The 19,730-nt window shown below is 47.6% G+C and overlaps 1 protein-coding gene across 1 annotated transcript in view; it reads left to right on the forward strand.

The window, feature by feature from the left end:
- The window catches only part of PCSK6 (proprotein convertase subtilisin/kexin type 6), a 297,468-nt gene that overhangs the window by 160,497 nt on the left and 117,241 nt on the right, over positions 1–19,730 (forward strand). The window contains exons 8-11 of the mRNA XM_004372641.1: positions 6,610–6,822; positions 12,557–12,657; positions 14,644–14,747; positions 16,821–16,938. Of these exons, the coding sequence (XP_004372698.1) occupies positions 6,610–6,822; positions 12,557–12,657; positions 14,644–14,747; positions 16,821–16,938 (536 nt within the window). The remainder of the gene's footprint in view (positions 1–6,609; positions 6,823–12,556; positions 12,658–14,643; positions 14,748–16,820; positions 16,939–19,730) is intronic.

Consider the following 19,730-nt stretch of genomic DNA (forward strand, 5'->3'; position numbering starts at 1 on the left):
ACAGAATACTGTCTGATATAGTGCTGGAAGATAAGCCCCCTTGGTTGGACCAAAACCAAAATCCCATTCCTGTTGAGTCAATTCCAACTCATAGTGACTCTAAAGGACAGAGTAGAACTGCCCCAAAGGGTTTCCAAGGAGCAACTGATGGATTCGTGCTGCCAGCCTTTTGATTAGCAGCTGAACACTTAACCACTATGCCACCAGGGCTCCCCCTAGGTTGGAAGGCACTCAAAATACTTAGTGGCTACAACAATGGCTTCTAACAACTTCTAGCATGGGGCCCAACATGTGTAGAATTTCTTGGGTAGAGCCTCACCAGAGACTAAAGAGAGTGAGCTTCCAAGTGGCTGGTTCTTCACAGACAAGCTAGGGTGGTTGGAGGGGGAATCTACCCCTGCCCCGCCTTCTAGTCACTTTTCACCATTAATTCCAAACCCTAGGGAGCAGGGAGGAGGCCCGGAGATGCATCTGTTCTTAAAAGTGGGATGCAGGGCAGATTTCCAGGTGAGGAAGGCTCCTTGGAGAAGACAGAGCTGTAGTTGCCAGAGTCCTTGGCAGACCTCGGTGGCCCAACATACGCCCGCCTAGAGCACAAGCTGTGGCTGGAGAGGGCTGGCAGGTCCTGCAGGAAGCCAGGCCTCCCTGGGGTCAGCATTCATACCCCTGGCTTCTCTGAGCAGATGGGAGAGTGGGGGTAGGGAGAGTCAAGCCCAATGTAGTATTTATATATTTGAAACTTTTTTTAAGTTCTTATCTTACTGTAACCCATGCACATTGATGTGGTTTGTCAAAAGTTGTGTGATAGATACATTTACAACAATGGAAAAAAGCTGAGGCTGCTTATGTACAACCAAAAACTTAATGGAATTTGATTTCTTGGTTTGGAGGTTTAGGGTCATGGTTTCGTGGGGCCTGGCAGTTAATTGGCAGTTAATAGGTTCTGCCACCTAGTTCTATACGTAGTGCCTGGGGTCTTAAAAGCTTGCAAGCAGCCATCCAAGGCACAACAATTGGTCTCCTTTTGCCTGGAACAACAGAGGAAGGAGAGTCTGGAATAGAAGGAGGATATGGAACGTGTGGCTAGTTGCCTCCATGAACAACTGCCGCCTTCTTCATGAGACCAGAAGAACTGGATGGTGCCCAGCTACCATCACTGAACGTTTTGAGCAAAGATTCCATAGAAGAATCCTGATCAAAAGGATGAAATGCAGAACAGAATTTCAAATTCTCATGGACTCTGTAAATTTCCTGGAGCCATGAAGATTGGATAAACCCCTGAAACTGTTGTCCCGAGATAATCTTTAAACCTTAAACCACAAATATTCCCTGAAGTCTTCTTAAAACCAAGCAGTAGTTTAGCTTTACTAGTAAAAAAAAATCTGCCCTGAGTATTATGCTCTAAGGACTATCTAAACCAAAAAAAAAAAAAAAAAAAAAACCCATTGCCGTCGAGTCAATTCCAACTGATAGTGACCCTACAGGACAGAGTAGAACTGCCCACGTAGGGTTTTCAGGGAGTACCTGGTAGATTTGAATACCCAACCTTCTGGTAGCTCTTAACCACCACGCCACTAGGGTTTCCAAGAACTATCTATATGGGATCAAATTGATAACAGCAACTAGAAAGATTAGATATGAACCTTAGGGAGGCAGTGAATTTATGTTAATGAGGGAGAAACAACTCAGAGAAGGAAGGTGAGAATGGTTATACAACTCAAAGAATGTAATCAGTGTCACTAAATGGTACATGTGGAAACTGTTGAGTTGGTGTATGTTTTGCTGTGTATATTCTCAACAACAAAATAAATAGAATTTTTTAAAAATGTGGTTTGTAGAACAAATAGTATCAGGAGGCTTGTATTTAAAAACAGCATTTCTTTGTCCCACCTCAGTCCTGCTCCACAGGAGAGCAACCCTTTTTCTCAATAGCGTAATTTGTTTGCTATTTCTAGATATACGGGGTTTGGTCACTATTTATTAATTTCCTGTCATAGGGGCTGAGGATTTATCTCTGAGAATGCCTCAGTGCTCTCTGCCCCACCCCGGAATGCTCTGGAGCTTTCCCCCGTTTCCTTACACTTCCAGGCCTGGGGCCTCAGACCCAGCCTCCACGCCCTGCCCCTGAGAGGCTGGTTTGCACTTCTCTGGGAATGTATGCTCGGTTGCTCCACAGGTGTGAGGTGGAGGCCAGCCGCTTCCTTCTCAGCCACCATCCCCTGCCTTGGATGCCTGAGACTCTAGTGACCAAAAGTGAGGTGCCCATGCTGGTGTCCCACAGAGCTTAGTGATCACCCAGACTCTCTGGGAACTTGTAGTTTTGTGAGGATAAAAGTAAAGGAAGAGAGGAAACGCAGACACACACTAGTATCTGCAGCATTTGAACTCTTGCGCATGTTTGGGACACGTGACAGCTTCCCTTTATCTCCATGACTCGCGGAAGACACAAAAGCTGCTCCTTCACTGAGATGCGCAGTGCTGGGCCTGCAGCTGTCTGCCCTCCAGAACTCGGCCACCCACTGAATTACGTGAGCCTCACTCTTGATGAAAATTTTAAATATCCTTACATCCTTACAATTAAACTTATGAGTCAGGCAGCGGTAGAATTCTCGCCTTCCATGCTGGAAACCCGTGCTCAATTCCTGACCAATGCACCTGAAGCATAGCTACCACCTGTCTGTCAGTGGAGGCTTGTGTGTTGCTATGATGCTGAACAAGTTTCAGTGAGCTTCCAGACTAAGACAGACTAGGAAGAAAGGACGGGTGATCTACTTCTGAAAATCAGGCAATGAAAACCCTATGGATCGCAATGGTCCGATCTGCAGCCGATCATAGGGATGGCGCAGGTCTGGGCAGTGTTTCCTTCCGTTGTGCATGGGGTCACCATGAGTCAGGGCCTGCCTTGATGGCAACTAACAACAATCAGAATGAAAATTTAAGCTCAGAGAGGGTAGCTAAGTTACAGCTTGCATTTTCTCCATGGAAGATATTGCTTTGAATGGCTATCTTTCTGAGCCTCTGCTATTTCTAAAAATATGGGATGCTAGGACAGGGAATCCTCTTGACAGGAGGGGAGACTTGATTGCTTTGTTTTGTTGGGGGTCTGCTTTGTACTAGTCAAATGGTTGTTTTGGTTCTCTGCTTCACTCAGGCCTGTGTAGACAGAACCCATGGAAGGCTCTGGAAAGTTTGCTGCAGAGCAGGGATCTCTGTGTTCCAGATTCTGAGCAGCGCCTGCTTCATCGAGCTGTCAGAGAGTGGGGAAGTTTCAGGGGGAACCATGTGGTTCCCTCATCATTCTTGTCACAGTTTCTTGAAATACTGAGGTCATTTAATTTTTTTTTTTGTCATTCTGAAGTAAAATATGTTATACAAGGAGACTTAAATTGCAGCTGTCTAAACCTGTCATTGAAAATCCTCCTACAGATTTGATGACCTCAAACCAAACCTCATTCCCATCTGTTTCTCCTCCTCGGGCCTCATTTGTCATCTGAGATCTTTTTCTGTAAAATCTGACTTCAGTCTTTGGTAGGTGATGGTGGTGGGGTGGTAGGACACTTTGAAGGCCGTAGTAGTGCTAAGTGAAATAAGCCAGTCACAAAAGGACAAATATTGTATGATTACCCCATCCCCAAAACAAAACAAAACCCATTGCCTTCAAGCTGATTCCAACTCATGGCTGCCCCCCGTATTACTGAGTAGAACTGCTCCATAGGGTTTTCTTGGCTGTAATCTTTACAGAAGCAGATTGCCAGGCCTTTCTTCTGCGGTCCTGCTGAGTGGGTTCGAACCGCCAGACTTTAGGTTAATAGCCAATCTCAGAGCCTTTGTGCCGCCCAGGGACCCTGAATGATCCCACTTACATGAAACACCTAAATAGGCAAATGCAGAGAGAAAGGCAATAGACGTTACAAGGGCTAGAGGGGGAGGAAGGGGAGGTGACTGCTTAGTGGGTACAGAGTTTCTGTTTGGAGTGAAAAAAAAGTTTTGGAAATAAAGTGGTGATGGTTGCACAGCATTGTGAGTAGCGGCTGGGGTCGTAAAATTGTACACTTTAAAATGGCTAAAAGGGCAGGTTTTGTGTGAAACACAAGCCATGGTTTGGCATAAAATATCTGTTCAGTGTTGGTCCTTATGAAGCCCTCCTCCTCACGTGTTCGTCATTCCAAGGGGAGACTAATGTCACCATGGCTGAAAACACTGGCCTTGTCCAGGTGGCAGGCAATTACTCCTTAGTAATGATGTGCCTGAGATCACAGATAAACTCTCCTCCTCCCAGGCAAGACACTGAAATGTGTGTGGATGGGCTCAGTGTGGCTTTGCTAAACAGAAGTACAAGCCCACCGTTAGGACTGAGATGTCCCTATAGCTCTGCCCTGTGGCTCCCCAGTGTGTGGAACACCTAGAGGTGAACATGCAGTCCTCAGAGACAGCACAGAACATCCCCTGACACCTCGGGCCCCCGTGTTTCCTGCCCCTGGTGTCCGTGTCATCTTTCCAGGAAGCTGTTGTAGGAAGGGAAGGCGCTGGGGGCGTCCTGCTGCCTGGGAGAACTCGTTGGTATTATAGTAGATGCCTGGTGTAGGGTGGAAAGATTCAGACTGTCGGCCTGTCAGACCTTGTTGCTCTATGCGGGGTCCAGACCCAACACCATTGGCATCACTTGTAGCTGTTAGAAATGCAGAATCTCGGGCCACCTCAGGCCTGCTGGGATTCGTGAGCACGTTGGAGTTTGAGAAGTGCTGTTTCATACCTTCTCAAAGCTCCTCGAGCAATCAGGGGCATTTTCTACTTTGCACATGACAACATTTTATACATAATTGTGAGTGAGACAGGGAGTCAAGGTGACAGTGTCGTAGAGATGATTCTCATATGGAATAAATCTAGGCTGTGATGGATTAGGAGCCCCTTGGTAGTGCAAATGGTGAACACACTCAGCTGCTAATGGAAAGGTTGGTGGTTCGAGTCCGCCCAGAGGCTCCTTGGAAGAAACGCCTGGTGATCTACTTCCAAAAATCAGCCATTGAAAACTCTGCAGAGCACAGTTGTACTCTGACACACACGGAGACATGAGCTGGAGTCAGTGGCAGCTGTTCAAGTGATGGGCTAAATACCTTCCCATTTGGATTTTAGTAGTTTTCAGTAAGCTTCTGATGCACGGACACACCCATGTCCTTAGTACTCTGTGCCTTTCTTCTGGAAGGTTCAGTTTTGGGCTCTGGCTTGTCAGCTGCACCTTTGAGACGTGGAAAGCAGCCATAAATGAGGTGTCAGAGCTGAGTGAGCACAAGGCACCCTCCCGTGGGCTTTGTTGTGCCCTCAGGTTGGAACTGGAGTCGTGTAAGAAGGAGTTATGGCAAAACAGGCACAAATAGACCAGGGAACTGCAAGTCCCCTTGGTCTATATGCCAGAGCGGCGAGGGCGCATGGAGCAGGCATGCCTGCACAGCGAACATGGAACTTTCTAAGGGTGATCCTCATGCTTCCAGGCAGCAGGAAAGACTCAGTTGGACTCCACAGGGATTGCAGAATTGTGTTGAAAGTTATCTTTAGGTTGGCCAAATGTTGGGCATAAGTATCAGTTTTCTCCCATGTAGTTTGGAAAGAGAGTCCTTGATAAGGATGCCAGTGTCACCGCCCGCGGGGCCCTGTTCTACGTGAGGATGGTGTTGGCGCTGTTCCCCAGGGGCTGGCGCTGTGCATGGCCAACTAGTCTGGCCATTTGGACTGAACCAGTCACCTCAGTCTCAGATATGTTCATAGTTAACTGAGTCTGTGACCAGAGTGACCACTGGGCTCTGTCAGAAGTCATTGGTCCTGCTGGCGTGGAGTAGGATAGAGCCACGGAGACCCACCTTGACCCACCACTGTCTTTCAAAGACTTGCCCTCCTGTGTCCATTCTTACAAACCAAAACCTACTCACAAGTGGAGCCACTGGCCGTGGCTGACCTTGATGACCTATCCAACGCTCACCTGTGGAGGAGACTCCAGGAGTTCTAATGGACACCCACAAGCAGCCTCAAGCAGTCTGCCCCATAACCCTTCTTGCCTGTTCATGCTTCACCCAGAATTCATTCTCCCATCTCTGTTTGCAAAGTTAGCTTGCTTTATTTTAAAAGGGTACATCTTCAGCCACATTTTCCATAAAATTCATTCTCTCCCCACAAGACCAGCTCTTTCAGTCCAGGAAAGTTGAAGCAATAAATTCAGCCATCATGTATGATCTCAGACTTGCTTGTGGCACTGCTTGGTCTTTCTGATTATGGACCATGATAAAGGAAATTATAGGCATTGCTTTGAAACAGTACCGCTTATATTAGTTCTTCGACGTTCCTGTGAAGAGCAGAGGGGTCTTCCAAGGCCTTTTCCACACTACGATCCTGTGATTTTGTAGTGTAAGGCTGTTACCACAGGTAAAAGCACTTCATTAGCATCAACACAGAGTCCCCCCCAAAGCAGGTCCTGAGCAGCATGGTGATGTCTTGAAGCTCCCTCCTTCCCTCTGTGCAGGAACTTTAAGATGGGGACTCCAGGCCGGTGTGCACCCCACCCACACGGCCCTGCTGGGGTCTGTTGCCCTGGCTGACGTTGTGCTTCTCCCCCTCCAGGGCCGGCAGGGCCTGGGCTCCATTTTCATCTGGGCATCTGGGAACGGCGGGAGAGAAGGTGACTACTGCTCCTGCGATGGCTACACCAACAGCATCTACACCATCTCCGTAAGCAGCACCACCGAGAACGGCTACAAGCCCTGGTACCTGGAGGAGTGTGCGTCTACGCTGGCCACCACCTACAGCAGCGGCGCCTTTTTTGAGCGGAAAATAGTGAGTTTGGTTGGTGAGTTCGAGTCTCTGGGTGGTGCAAATGGTTAACATGCTCGGCTGCTAACCAAAAGGTTGGTGGTTCACGTCCAGCCGAAGGCACCTTGGGAGAAAGGCCTGGTGATCCACTTCTGAAAAATCAGCGATTGAAAACCCTATGGAGCACAGTTCTACTCTGACGCACGTGGGGTCACCATGAGTTGAAGCTGACTCCACAGCAACTGGTTTTTTTTTTTTTTTGTGAGGTGGAGAGTTGTCTTAGTTATCTAGTGCTGCTGTAACAGAAATACCACAAATGGACGGCTTAAACAAAGAGAAATATTTTCTCTCACAGTTTAGGAAGTTAGAAGTCCAAATTCAGGGCGCCAGCTCCAGGGGAAGGCTTTCTCTCTGTGTAGGCTCTGGGGGAAGGCCCTTGTCATCAGTCTTCCCCTGGTCTAGGAGCTTCTCAGAGCAGAGACCCCGGGTCCAGACGATCCTCACGCTTCTGTCTCTTCTTGCTTGGTGGTATAAGTTCCTTCTTCTTTCTGCTCACTTCTCTTTTTTATATCTCAAAAGAGATTGACTTAAAATACAACCTAATTTTGTAGATTGAGTCTTGCCTCATTAACATAACTGCCTCTAATCCTGCCTCATTTACATCATAGAGGTAGGATATTCAACACATAGAAAAATTACACCAGATGACAAAATGATGGACAATCACACAATACTGGGAATCATGGCCTAGCCAAGTTGACACACATTTTTGGGGGACACAATTCAATCCATAACAAGAGTGCATGTCACGCATCCCAGCCGTTTGGGGATGCACTTCTTTTTCCCTTAATAAAAAATGAATGAGGTCGAGGGTGTGTCCCTGAGCCCTGATTCTAGCTTTACCCATCAGTAAACCCCAAGGGAAACCCAGTCCCTTGACAACCCTCCTCAGACCCTGCCTTTCTCATCTTTGTACAGAAGTACCAATTAAAACTCTCTATGGCTTTAGAGAAGCCCTGGAAACCCTGGTGGCATAATGGTTAAGAGCTACAGCTACTAACCAGAAGGTCAGCAGTTAGAATCCACCAGGCACTCCTTGGAAACCCTGTGGGGAAGTTCTCTTCTGTCCTATAGGATCACTATGAGTCAGAATCAACTCAATGGCAACAGGTTTGGTTTTTTCGGTGGCACAGTGATTAAGTGATGTGGCTGCTAACCAAGAGGTCAGCAGTTCACATCCACCAGCCACTTCTTGGAAACAGTTCTGCTCAGTGCTATAGGGTCACTATGAGTTGGAATCGACTCGATGGCAATGGGCTTGGGTTTTTTTTTGTGTGTGTGTGTGCTTTAAATGAAAGTTTACAGTTCAAGTTAGTTTCTCATACAAAAATTTATAGACACTGCTGTGTGACCCGAGTTGCTCTCCCCATACTGTGACAGCATACTCCTTCCTTCCACCTCAGATTTCCCGGGTCCATTCATCCAGTTCCTGTCCCTTTCTTCCTTCTCATCTCGCCTCCGTACAGGAGCTGGCCATTTAGTCTCATGTATCTACTTAAGCTAAGAAGCACACTCTTCACGAGTATCATTTTATGTCTTATAGTCCAGTCTAATCTTTATCTGAAGAGTTGGCTTCAGGAATAGTTTTAGTCTTGGGCTAACAGAGAGTCTGGGGGCCGTGTCTTCTGGGGTCCCACGAATCTCAGTCAGACCATTAAGTCTGATCTTTCTACTAGAATTTGAGTTCTGCTCCCCACTTTTCTCCTCCTCCGTCAGGAACTTCAGGAACTCTCTGTTGTGTTCCCTGTCAGGGCGATCATTGACAGTAGCCAGGCACCGTCTAGTTCTTCTGGTCTCAGGCTGATGAAGTCTCTGGTTTATGTAGCCCTTTTGTCTCTTGGGCTAATATTTTCCTTGTGTCTCTGTGTTCTTCATTCTCCTTTGCTCCAGGTCGGTTGGGACCAATTGATGCATCTTGGATGGCTGCTTGCTAGCTTTTAAGACCCCAGATGCCACTTACCAAAATGAGATGCAGAACATTTTCTTAATAAACTTTGTTATGCCAGTTGACCTAGATGATGCCTGAAACCATGGTCCCCAAACCCCTACCCCTGCTACTCTGTCCCTTGAAGTGTTTGGTTGTATTCAGGAAACTTCTTAGCTTTTGATTTAGTCCAGTTGTGCTGACTTCCCCAGTAGTGTGTGTTGTCCTTCCCTTCATCTAAGATAATTCTTGTCTACTATCTAGTTAGTGAATAACCCTCTCCCTCCCTCCCTACCCTCGTAATCATCAAAGAATGTTTTCTTCTGTGTTTAAACCTTTTCTTGAGTTCTTATAATAGTGGTATCATACAATATTTGTCCTTTTGTGACTGACTAATTTCACTCAGCATAATGCCTTCCAGATTCATCCATGTTATGAGATGTTTCACAGATTCATCGTTATTCTTTATCATTGCATAGAATTCCATTGTGTGACTATACCATAATTTGTTTATCCGTTCGTCCATTGATGGGCACCTAGGTTGTTTCCATCTTTTTTTGCTATTGTGAACAGTGCTGCAGTGAACATGGGTGTGTTTATATCTATTCGTGTGATGGTTCTTATTTCTCTAGGATATAGTCCAAGGAGTGGGATTGCTGAATCGTATTTCTAGCTTTTTAAGGAAGCACCAAATCGATTTCCAAGGTGGTTGTACCATTTTACATTCCCACCAACAGTGTGTAAGTGTTCCAGTCTCTCCACAACGTCTCCAGCCTTTATTATTTTGTGGTTTTTGGATCAGTGCTAGCCTTGTTGGGGTGAGATGATATCTCATTGTAGTTTTGATTTGCATTTCTCTAATGGCTAATGATCGTGAGCATTTCTTCATGTATCTGTTAGCCGCCTGCATATCTTCTTTGGTGAGGTGCCTGTTCATATCCTTTGCCCATTGTTTAATTGGGTTATTTGTCTTTCTGTTGTTGAGGTTTTGCAACATCTTGTAGATTTTAGAGATTAGATGCTGATCGGATTTGTCGTACCCAAAAAATTTTTCCCAGTCTGTAAGTTGTCTTTTTACTCTTTTGGTGAAGTCTTTTGATGATCATAAGTGTTTGATTTTTAGGAGCTCCCAGTTATCTAGGTTTGTTTTGTTTTGTTTTGTTTTTATGGCTTTAGAAAGGAACCCTTGTGGCACAGTGGTTAAGTGCTCACCTGCTAACTGAAGAGTTGGTGGTTCGAACCCACTAGCTGCTCCTCAGGAGAAAGATGTGGCAGTCTGCTTCCGTAAAGATCACAGCCTTGGAAACCCTATGGGGCAGTTCTGCTCTGTTCTGTAGGGTGGCAAAAGGGTTGCTACGAGTCAGAATCAACTCAACAGCACATAACAACAACATGGCTTTAGATATCTAAAAATATCACGTAGGAGTGGAGTTCGTGCTTGTCCATGCTCATCAGGATGTCTCCTTTTAGCTCTCTTAAATTCTGTGGTTAAGTTGCTTGGGAGTCTATTGACCGGCTCAGTTTTAATGTGTGAGTAGAGTAAGAGAAATTCTAGCTTTATACTGAAACCTGTGAGAAATCAAGTGTTCTTCTAGGCATTCCCTTCCTTTGAAATGACTTTTCCTGGTTACTTTAAGTCAAGCAGTGGTTTCTGTCTGTTAAAAAAGAGTCTGTTGCCATGGAGTCGACCCCAGCTCATACCCATGTGTCAGAGTAGAACTGTGCTCCATGGGGTTTTCAATGGCCGATTTTTTGGAAGTAGATTGCCAGGCTTTTCTTCTGAGTCACCTCTGGGTAGACTCCAACCTCCAAGTTTCGGTTAGCAGCCAAGTATGTTAACTGTTTGCACCACCCAAGTTCTCCACTCACTTAAATTAACTTCACAGTTATCTTTTAAAAAGCAGCTATTTTAGTATATGAGTGGAGTTTATACTTCTTCCTTCCCTGTGTACTTTCCTATTTAAAAAAGACGGGGATGATTTCAAGTCCAAAATAATTCCAAATTCAAATCACAGTCATTAAGTTGGTTTTTAGACATTTTAACAATGAGGTCATGGAGCTGGCCAGACATGGCTTAATTTTCAAGCTCACTAGCATCTTTTCATTTCTCCTGTCTGGTGGCCACATCTTTAGAAGTTATTTGCACATGGATTTTTACATGTTTCCACGGAGCACACAGGCTTCCTGGTCTCTGCTTTGCTCTGCCCCGGCTGGAAGGTCAGCTGTGATCGCACTGCAGCAGCCCGGCAGTGGTGGGGCCGGTTTGCTCAGGGATTAATTCAGGTGGTTGTTCTCCTTTTCTCTTGGAGTACATGCCCCAGGACCGGCAGCTGAGATTCTGAATGGTGTCTGTTCATTTAGAAATCTCGCTCACCTGAACATGGAGTTGCATAAAACAGATGCTTGTGCCAAAACCTGACAGAGGCCTGCTGATGAAAGGGGGCAAGTCAGGGCTTGCATTGTTGGACACTTTGTACTGTGGGCTGGGTGCTGGGAGGATGGGCTTTCTCAATCTGGGAGTGGAGCTTATGACTTGATTGGCTTAATTAGTCACACCAGTGTGTGTGTGTGTGTGTGTGTGTGTCTGTGTGTGTGTGCACACGCACACATATGATAGGGGAGATGCTCCATTTGGAAGAGGATGTGGATTGTTAAATTTATTCTGAAGGTTTTTGAAATTGACTACTGGAGGCTTGCGGTTGGTGGGTGTCTTAGTTATCTAGTGCTGCTATAACAGAAATACCACAAGTGAATGGCTTTAACAAACGCAAATTTATTCTCTCACAGTTTAGGAGCCTGGAAGTCCGAATTCAGGGTCCTGGCTCCAGGGGAAGGCTTTCCTCTCTCTGTCAGCTCTGGAGGGAGGTCCTTATCCCTTCTGAGCTTCTGCTTCTGGGGGATCTTCATGTGGCTTGGTATCTCTCTTCCCCCATCTCTGCTAACTCGCTTGCTTATTGAGTCTCTTTTATATCTCAAAAGAGGTTGATTCAAGACACACCCTACGCAAGGACAACCCATTCCCAAATGGGAGTATAACCATAGGTTAGGAATTACAACACATATTTTACGGGAGACACAATTCAATCCATAACAGTGGGTGTATTAGTCTCCTATTGCTGCTATAACAAATTACCACAAACTTGCAGCTTAAAACAACTCCTTCTGTTGGAGAACCTGATCTGTGACCTTCTGGCCAAGGGCAGAAATGCTCTTCAGGGTTGCCCACGCATACGGTCCATTTCTAGCTGCTTTGAGGTCATGGGGGTGACATGTGGGGTCACAGCTGAAGGCTCTGGTGGATGGCCTTGCCCATGGTGACTCTCAGGCAGCAGAGAGTGAGGCACAATGCCAAGAGACCCGGGAGACGGGTGTGGAGAGCCTTTCCTTGTGTCCTCTTGCTTTTGCGTCCATTCCTGGGCACGCACTTCGACAATCTCAGTGAGATGAGGTTATGCATTCTCAAAGCTCACGCGTGGCATATGGCTTCCAGGTGCGAGTCTTCTCTCTGCCTTGTCTCCTTGTGTCCGCTCCTCAATAATCACGTCCCTGCCAGCTGGTGGGCCCACGTCTTGCTTATGAGAGCAAAGCGATTTAGCAGAGAGCACAGGTGGTCCTGAAGCCCTTGGCTGCTAAGACGTGTTTGTGTAATGCCTGTTCTGCTCCTGTTCTGCTCCTGGGAGCCAGGATCATGCCCACCAGTGAGCGACATCTTGTGTGACTTCTGACTTCTCCTAAGAGCTAAGCTAGCCTCTCTCCCACTGCCCTCTCGCCCAGGTCACCACGGACCTGCGTCAGCGCTGCACCGACGGCCACACGGGGACCTCGGTCTCAGCCCCCATGGTGGCAGGCATCATCGCCTTGGCTTTAGAAGCAAAGTAAGTCCCACTTCCCTTCTTTTAGTGTTTAAAGCCCACAGTTTCTCGCCCTTCGTGGGGTCCCAGGGGTCTGGCTGGACCAGAGCCCCCAGCCTGCTCCCCATTCCGCACTGCACACCAAGTCCCACTGAAGGCTGCCACACCTTCTCTTTGTGAACTTTAGTTCATGATTGCCAATAAAATGGTGATGTTTTGTCTGCCATAAGTCAAATGAAAACTCTCAAGTTGTTAGTATATGGATAGGGTCAGAGAGAAATAAGAGATAACTGCACATCAATCGTGAGGTCAGAAGCAAACTCCTGGTTTAGACGTCAAAACTACACAGAATAACCCGGCCATTTGTCATCCATGAGATTGCCGGTGTTCCAAAAAGAACATTTAAGAAGCTTGCGTATTTGTAATTATGTATGTCTGTGAGTTGATTTGCATGAGGCAAAAGAGCACAAAGCTCAAATGCTGCCAGTTCAACAAAGAACAGCTCAATATTTTCAATTTGCAGGACAAAATGTTGGCTTCTGTATCCCGAGGCTCTTTTAAAAATTCTAAATAATCAGTTACTTGTGTGGAAAGTTACATTCACATATTTAATGATTAGTTGTTCTCTATTTTTTAATTCCCTTCCTGACTGGAAACATGCAAGGAATTCTGTTACTTAAAACTAAGTAGAAAACAAACCCTGCTTCCTGCCAGATTGCCTGTTAACCTTGGCCTTGTGGGCACAAGTGAGCTCTTACAGTCGTCTTCCTCACCTTTCTAGCTCGTCCACAGGAGCTCACAGGTGGCAAATCAAGCAGACCTCTTTTGAAACAGAGTGAATTTACAGCATTTTAAACTTACAGGATTGGTCGAGTAAGGAACAGATTACATCCAGGGGGCCCAAAGGCCTGGTTTTGGAGATTGGAGCTGCTAGCGCATCTCAGCACATTGCTGGCTGCTTGCTTGTACAGGCTTGTGTTCTAGATCTGCCCCCCACCTGTGGAAGGAAACAGGGCAGAGCCAGGTGGTCTGGGTGGAGAAGCTCCCAGGGGTGCAGGGAGGGTCTGCAGACAGTGTGTGTCGGGAATGAAGAAAGACCCTCGTGTGTAAGAACCGTCCAAAGACTGTCCCACCGTTTGGGGCGGTCTTGGGACTTCTTATCAGTCCCTTCTTCGTCGAAAAACATTTCCGTGCCCTTGACCGCTCGTTGACCACAGTGCAAAGCCTTTAGCAGCTCAGGGCTCCAGAATCCTCCTCTAAAGATGAGGTGGATCTGGAGGCTCACAGGAAGGATGGCGGGTAAGGGCAGGACAGTGGTCAACGCGTACCAGGCAAAGGCCTGGGAGCCGGACGAATGAAAGGAGGCTGGGAGACAGCGAGGAGGTCAGTGGCCAGTGTGTGGGGTCTGGCAGACCGTGGTCCAAGCATGCGCCTGTGCACCACAGCATTCCCTCATTGTGGTGAAGACACTGTTGTTGCTGTGCCATTGAGTCAGTTCCTATAGGGCAGAGTAGAAATGCCCCATAGGGTTTCCTAGGCTATAATCTTTATGGGAGCAGATTGCCAGGTCTTTTCTCCCACAGAGTGGCTGGTAGGTTCTAACCGCTGACCTTTCAGTTAGCAGCTGAGCACTTAACCATTGCGCCACCAGGGCTCCAATAGTGAAAAATAGCCCCCTAAATATTTAATAAACATTTACGGGGATGTTAAAAATTCCTTTCTTTATACTTCCAAACTTTCTTGTATAAACAAAAGCAGAGCTTGGCGGCAAGGATGGGTTTTAATGCTTGTGGATTTCAGGTCATCCGTTGTGCTGTTTTATCTCAGGCTTTAATTGCTGGAAATGATCCTGTACAAAGAGGCTGTGAAATAAGCCATTGCTGAGGAATGCAGCCGGGGGCCTATGGGGCTCACTCAAGTCCAGACTCGAGGGCGCGCGCCCCGGGTACTGCCTCCCATGGGCCCGTGTGGCTGTCACTGTCTGACCCGTCTGTCATTGTGTCATTGCAGCAACCAGTTAACCTGGAGGGACGTCCAGCACCTGCTGGTGAAGACGTCCAGGCCGGCTCACCTTAGGGCAAACGACTGGAAATACAACGGCGCAGGTCACAGAGGTGCGGTGCCCGGTGGTGTGGGAGGGACCAGCATGTCACCATGTCCTGGCCGGCCCCCAGGGGGCCTCCTAGAATCCATATTAAGGGGTGATATGAATTCCCCAAAAGAAATCTCCAAATCACACGAGTTGTGTATTAAAAACAAGTATGCAGCAATTTAAGGAAAGTACCCTGGAGCCTTGCCTGGGCATTAAGGAGGAAACCTGAAGTCATGAGAGTCTAGGTTTCATCACCTCCATGATTTTGGCCACTTACTCTTTCTCTTTAGATTGCCTCACATTTTTTAACATTAAGAAATGTGTTTTAAAAGGAAATGTTATTACACCTATTTAATCATGAGCGTGATATGTAGTTATACTTTTTTCTAATGCACATTAAAACAGATACATGATTATTAAAAGCAATGTTTGTATATGCGCCACCTAAGGGCACCTTGCATTCTTAGCCCTGAGTAGCTCTGTGATTTTGAAACTAGCCCTCAGCTTCCTCACCTGTACAATGAGGACGTTGAGGGAGCTGTGTAAGGTACCTTTCTGACTATAAAACTCTGTCAGCACGCCCCTGTGTTGTCACAGTAACTCACAGGATAGCTGCATCTGTACGTGATCCTGGCAGCAGGGCCGCCGCCCCTAGTCCAGCTTGATACAGATCCTGTACCATGAAATCAACCCCCAGCCAGGTGCCGTAGCCTCGAGATTTAGCGTGCCTGGAGCTGGGAGAAAGAGGTGGCAGGTAATTATACGTCTGTGCCACTGTCTTTGTTTGTCTGGCTTCTTACTAGAGATACTTGAAGGAGATTTCCATTCAGCTGTGGTATGTTAGGGAGAACTTGTTTACCTTTCTGAAGCCCAGGTCGCACTATTTTAACACCAGGCCTGATACCTGTATCTGTAGATTATAGGTCAAGCATTGTTACAGTAAATTCCAAGAAACATGCCTTTTCGTGAAGAGGCCGCTGACTGGGCCTAAAGCGCCGTGATGTTGCAGGAGTGTCGGTGGTAGTGGGGCGCTGTAGCAAGAGCTGACCTACATTTCAATCTTGGCCTAATTACATAGGAAAGCAGATTGTATCTACTTCTTGACCTTGCCGCTTAAATTAAACTTTGAAACTCTCCTGCCACGGCCAAATTAAACACTGGCTCAGCCAGCTTACACGCACTCATAGTGTGTGCTGTGCGACGCTGCTTTCCCCAGCGTCCTGGGAACTCAGCAGGAAAGAAGATGGCAAAGAAGACGGGCACAACCTTGTCTGGTGTATGTATCACACGTAGCGGTCCCGTGGACCAAGAGGGCTCAGGTTTTGATCCTCTATTCTGGTTTGAGATTCTGGAATCGCAGGTGCCGACAGCTCCCTCTAATGTAAGGAAACCTGTCCTCATCTTGAAAAAGGCTCTGCTAGGCCCTCTCAGGGAACAGTGATGGTTCAGTGGTAGCATTCTCCCCCTTCATGCAGGAGACCTGGGTTCAGTTCTGGCAAATGCACCTCATACGCAGCTACCACACGTCTGTCCGCGGAGGCTTGTGCCTTGCTATGATGTTGAACTGGTTTCAGTGTAGCTTCTAGACTAAGACAGACTAGGAAGAAAGGCCTGGCGCTCTACTTCCAAAAACCCTATGGATCACAGTGGTCCAGTTGCAGTAGATCATGAGGATGGAGCAGGACTGGGAGCATTTCATTCTGTTGTGCCTGGGGTCACCATGAGTCAGGGCCCAACTCAGCAGCAGCTAACAGCAACAACAGCAGGCCCTCTCAACAAGTCTTCTCCTACTCTAAACCAAAATAAAACATATTTCCTGGCCCTCAGTCCTACAGGGAAGGAGTCTAACTCAGAGAAAGAATACAGCGACTTGGACAGGCAGCCCTCAGATCACTGGTCCTGCAGAGAGGGCTCTCTTGGGAGAGCGCTTAGAGCCATTCCAGCCATAGAGGGTGACGACATTAGTATGACCCGTGCCCACTGGTTCCTGGATAAGGTGCCCTAGGTGGGAGCAAAGCAGAGCGCAGGAGCCCAGCCTTGCCCCCTTCCAGAAGAGAATAGAGGGAATTTAGCTCTGAAGTCCCTGTTTTTGCAGTTAGCCATCTGTATGGCTTTGGCTTGGTGGATGCAGAAGCTCTTGTGGTGGAAGCGAAGAAATGGAAAGCCGTCCCCTCCCAGCACACGTGCGTCACTGCCGTGGACAAGAGGCCCAGGTAAGGCTTTGCTCCGGTACCCAGGGATCTTGTGGACGTAGCTGTTTGGACCTGCCTGTCCTGGAAGTTCTGGGGGGAGGTAATACATGCAGATTCCTGTACACATACACAGGACTGTGTGTGTACACATGTCTGCATGTTCTCTTAGGGATTATGCAGCTGGGAAAGGCCGTCTTGAGGCCTCTTCCCTGCATGCTATGGATTGCTCCATAGTAGGGGCATCAGTCACTCAGCCTCGTCCCTTGGCCTCATATTTGAATTCTCAGTCACAGTCATGAGCATAGCCAGCCGACCAGGGATCTGCCTGCCTAGTGGAAGTGAGGAGCAGCCATCAGGGTCTTCTCTGCCATCACCCACAAGGGCGGGGTGTGGCCCAGCCATCTGCCTGTGTTGACCCGGCAGTGCATATAGGGGACCATGTCTGCCCTGCTGGCTACAGGGACTGATCCCAAGGGCTGGGCTGCTCTGCGTCACTTTCATCTGCCCTCATGCACCTTCTTCTTTATTTTCTTATTGTTGCAAAAATATATATAACACAACATCTGCCAGTCCAGCGTTTCCTCATACAACCTTCTTCACCTTTAAGCATGTGGGATTTATTTTAATAGACTTTATTTTTTAGTACCGTTCTAGGTTCATAGAAAAAGTGTGCAGATAATATAGGCTTCTCATATATCCACCTCCCCCTCTGCCCACAGTTTCCCCTATCATTAACTTCTTCATTCCTGTGGTACATTCGGTACAGTTAATGAACCGATATTGATTCATTTTGTTTATTAATTAAAGTCCATTGTTTACATCAGGTTCATTCTTTGTGTGGTACAATGTTACGGGTGTGACAAATGCATAATGTCATGTGCCTGCCATTACAGTTTCACACAGGATAGTTCCACTGCCCTAAAAATGCCCTGTGCTCCTCCTGTGCCCCCGTCCTCTGCCCCCCATCTGGAGGCTTTGAACAAGCCTCAGCAGCGGGCCTTAGGACACTGGCTTCATCTCTGTGGCTAGGACACCCCCCAGCCTGGCCCTGTGTAGTAAGTTTTTCTAAATTAGTTACATTCATTCATTGAAATGTTTATGTCAAAAACTGCTGACAAGTAAATCAGATGACTAGAGCCCTGCTCCATCAGGGGAGGAAATGAGATTGTTCTGCTCTTGTGACCCTGCCTTTGCAGCTGGGCTACGTAGGAAGAATGGCGTTTCTTGAGGCCGTAATCTTTGATGAAGAAGGAAAGGCATTTCTGGCTGTGACTCTTGGAAAATGTGTGTTTGAAAAAGAAATGAGGAGATAACTAGAAGTGATATTTTGTTTTATCAAGAAGTTCAGATGCCTGTCGTCAGGACCACCTTGTCCTTCAACAAGTTCTTCTCTTACAACAGGCTCTTTTGTCATAAAATTGAGAAGAGTGTTCCTAGGGGATGCCTTGCATACAGTCAACCAGTTGCTGTCGAGTCAATTGCTACTCATAGCGACCCTATAGGACAGAGTAGGATGCCGCATAAGGTTTCCAAGGAGTGGCTGGTGGATTTGAACTGCCGACCTTTTGGTTAGCAGCTGAGCTCTTAACCACTGCTCCACCAGGGATCTTTGAATACAGTAGGAATCCAGAAATTGGCTGAATCACTGAATGGAGAAGCGCAGAAGGATCTGGTGAATAGTTACATTTCCATCCCACAGCTGACTGCGAGCACTGACCGCTGGACCGCTGGGCAATCTCTCCGAGGCCCAGCGGGCTGGCCAGCGGGTGTCAGTCTTGACGTTTTACAGCTGCATTTTCTCTGGGGAGCCTTAGACTGTCAGATTCTAAAGAAAGGGGAGCTTCTGTGAGATCAGGAGGCCTTTTCCTTTCCTCTGCTTTGCTTGTTGGGAAACTCCAGGATGTAGATAATGAGACAGCAGGTGAGGGGCAGCTGCGATGTGCTGGGCCTGGCACTGGCTCCCGGCCGGCCTGCTGCCCCCCGTGCCAGCTCCACAGCCACCTCAGGCGGCTCTTCCCTGGACCACTCTCCTTTCAGGGGCTCCTGAATGAAGCATTCTTCCTCTGCCAGAAATAGTTTTAAGATGGCAGAGCGGTGCCTCTATGGCGAAGGGTTCTTTTTATTTTTATTTTATTTTGTTTGTTAAGTGAAAGCACGTGGAGTCTAGACAGCGTGGTCGAGGGAGCCGGCATCACACAGAGTGTGACATTGTTCCTGTCCTTTGAGGAAAGTAAGCGCTCTACACGTTCCAAGAGAGGACAAGAATCAGACTCATGTTGGGGGAAAAAGGTCATCTTTACATTCAGCAGTTTCAGACTCTTTCTGGAATATTCAGCCAACTGGCTGTCCTCGACCCCTTGCTGAACTCCACGGCCCAACTGCTCCCAAGAACTTGGAGTCCAGGGGGAGAGGAGCACAGTGTGGAAGGCAGGCGGGTGCCGCATCGACACCTGGGCTGTCTCCTGTAGGGCAGCTCCAGCCTTCGGCGGCAGTGCCCTGCCTACCGGGCACCCACATTCAAACCAGGGCCCTAGAGCCCACTGCTGTGATAGGTTTCTGGGATGGCAGGTCAGGTGCAACACAGCAAAGAGGAGCCAGGGAGGCCGTGAGAAGCAGTAGTTAGGCCTGTTACGGGGAGGCCTGAAACACAGTAGCTAGGCCTGTTATACTCACAGCTCCCACAGACGGGGAGGCCTGAGACACAGTAGCTAGGCCTGTTATACTCACAGCTCCCACAGACGGGGAGGCCTGAGACACAGTAGCTAGGCCTGTTATACTCACAGCTCCCACGGACGGGGAGGCCTGAGACACAG

The sequence above is a fragment of the Trichechus manatus genome, unplaced genomic scaffold (genome assembly GCF_000243295.1).
Source record: "Trichechus manatus latirostris isolate Lorelei unplaced genomic scaffold, TriManLat1.0 scaffold00019, whole genome shotgun sequence".
NCBI lineage: Eukaryota > Metazoa > Chordata > Mammalia > Sirenia > Trichechidae > Trichechus > Trichechus manatus.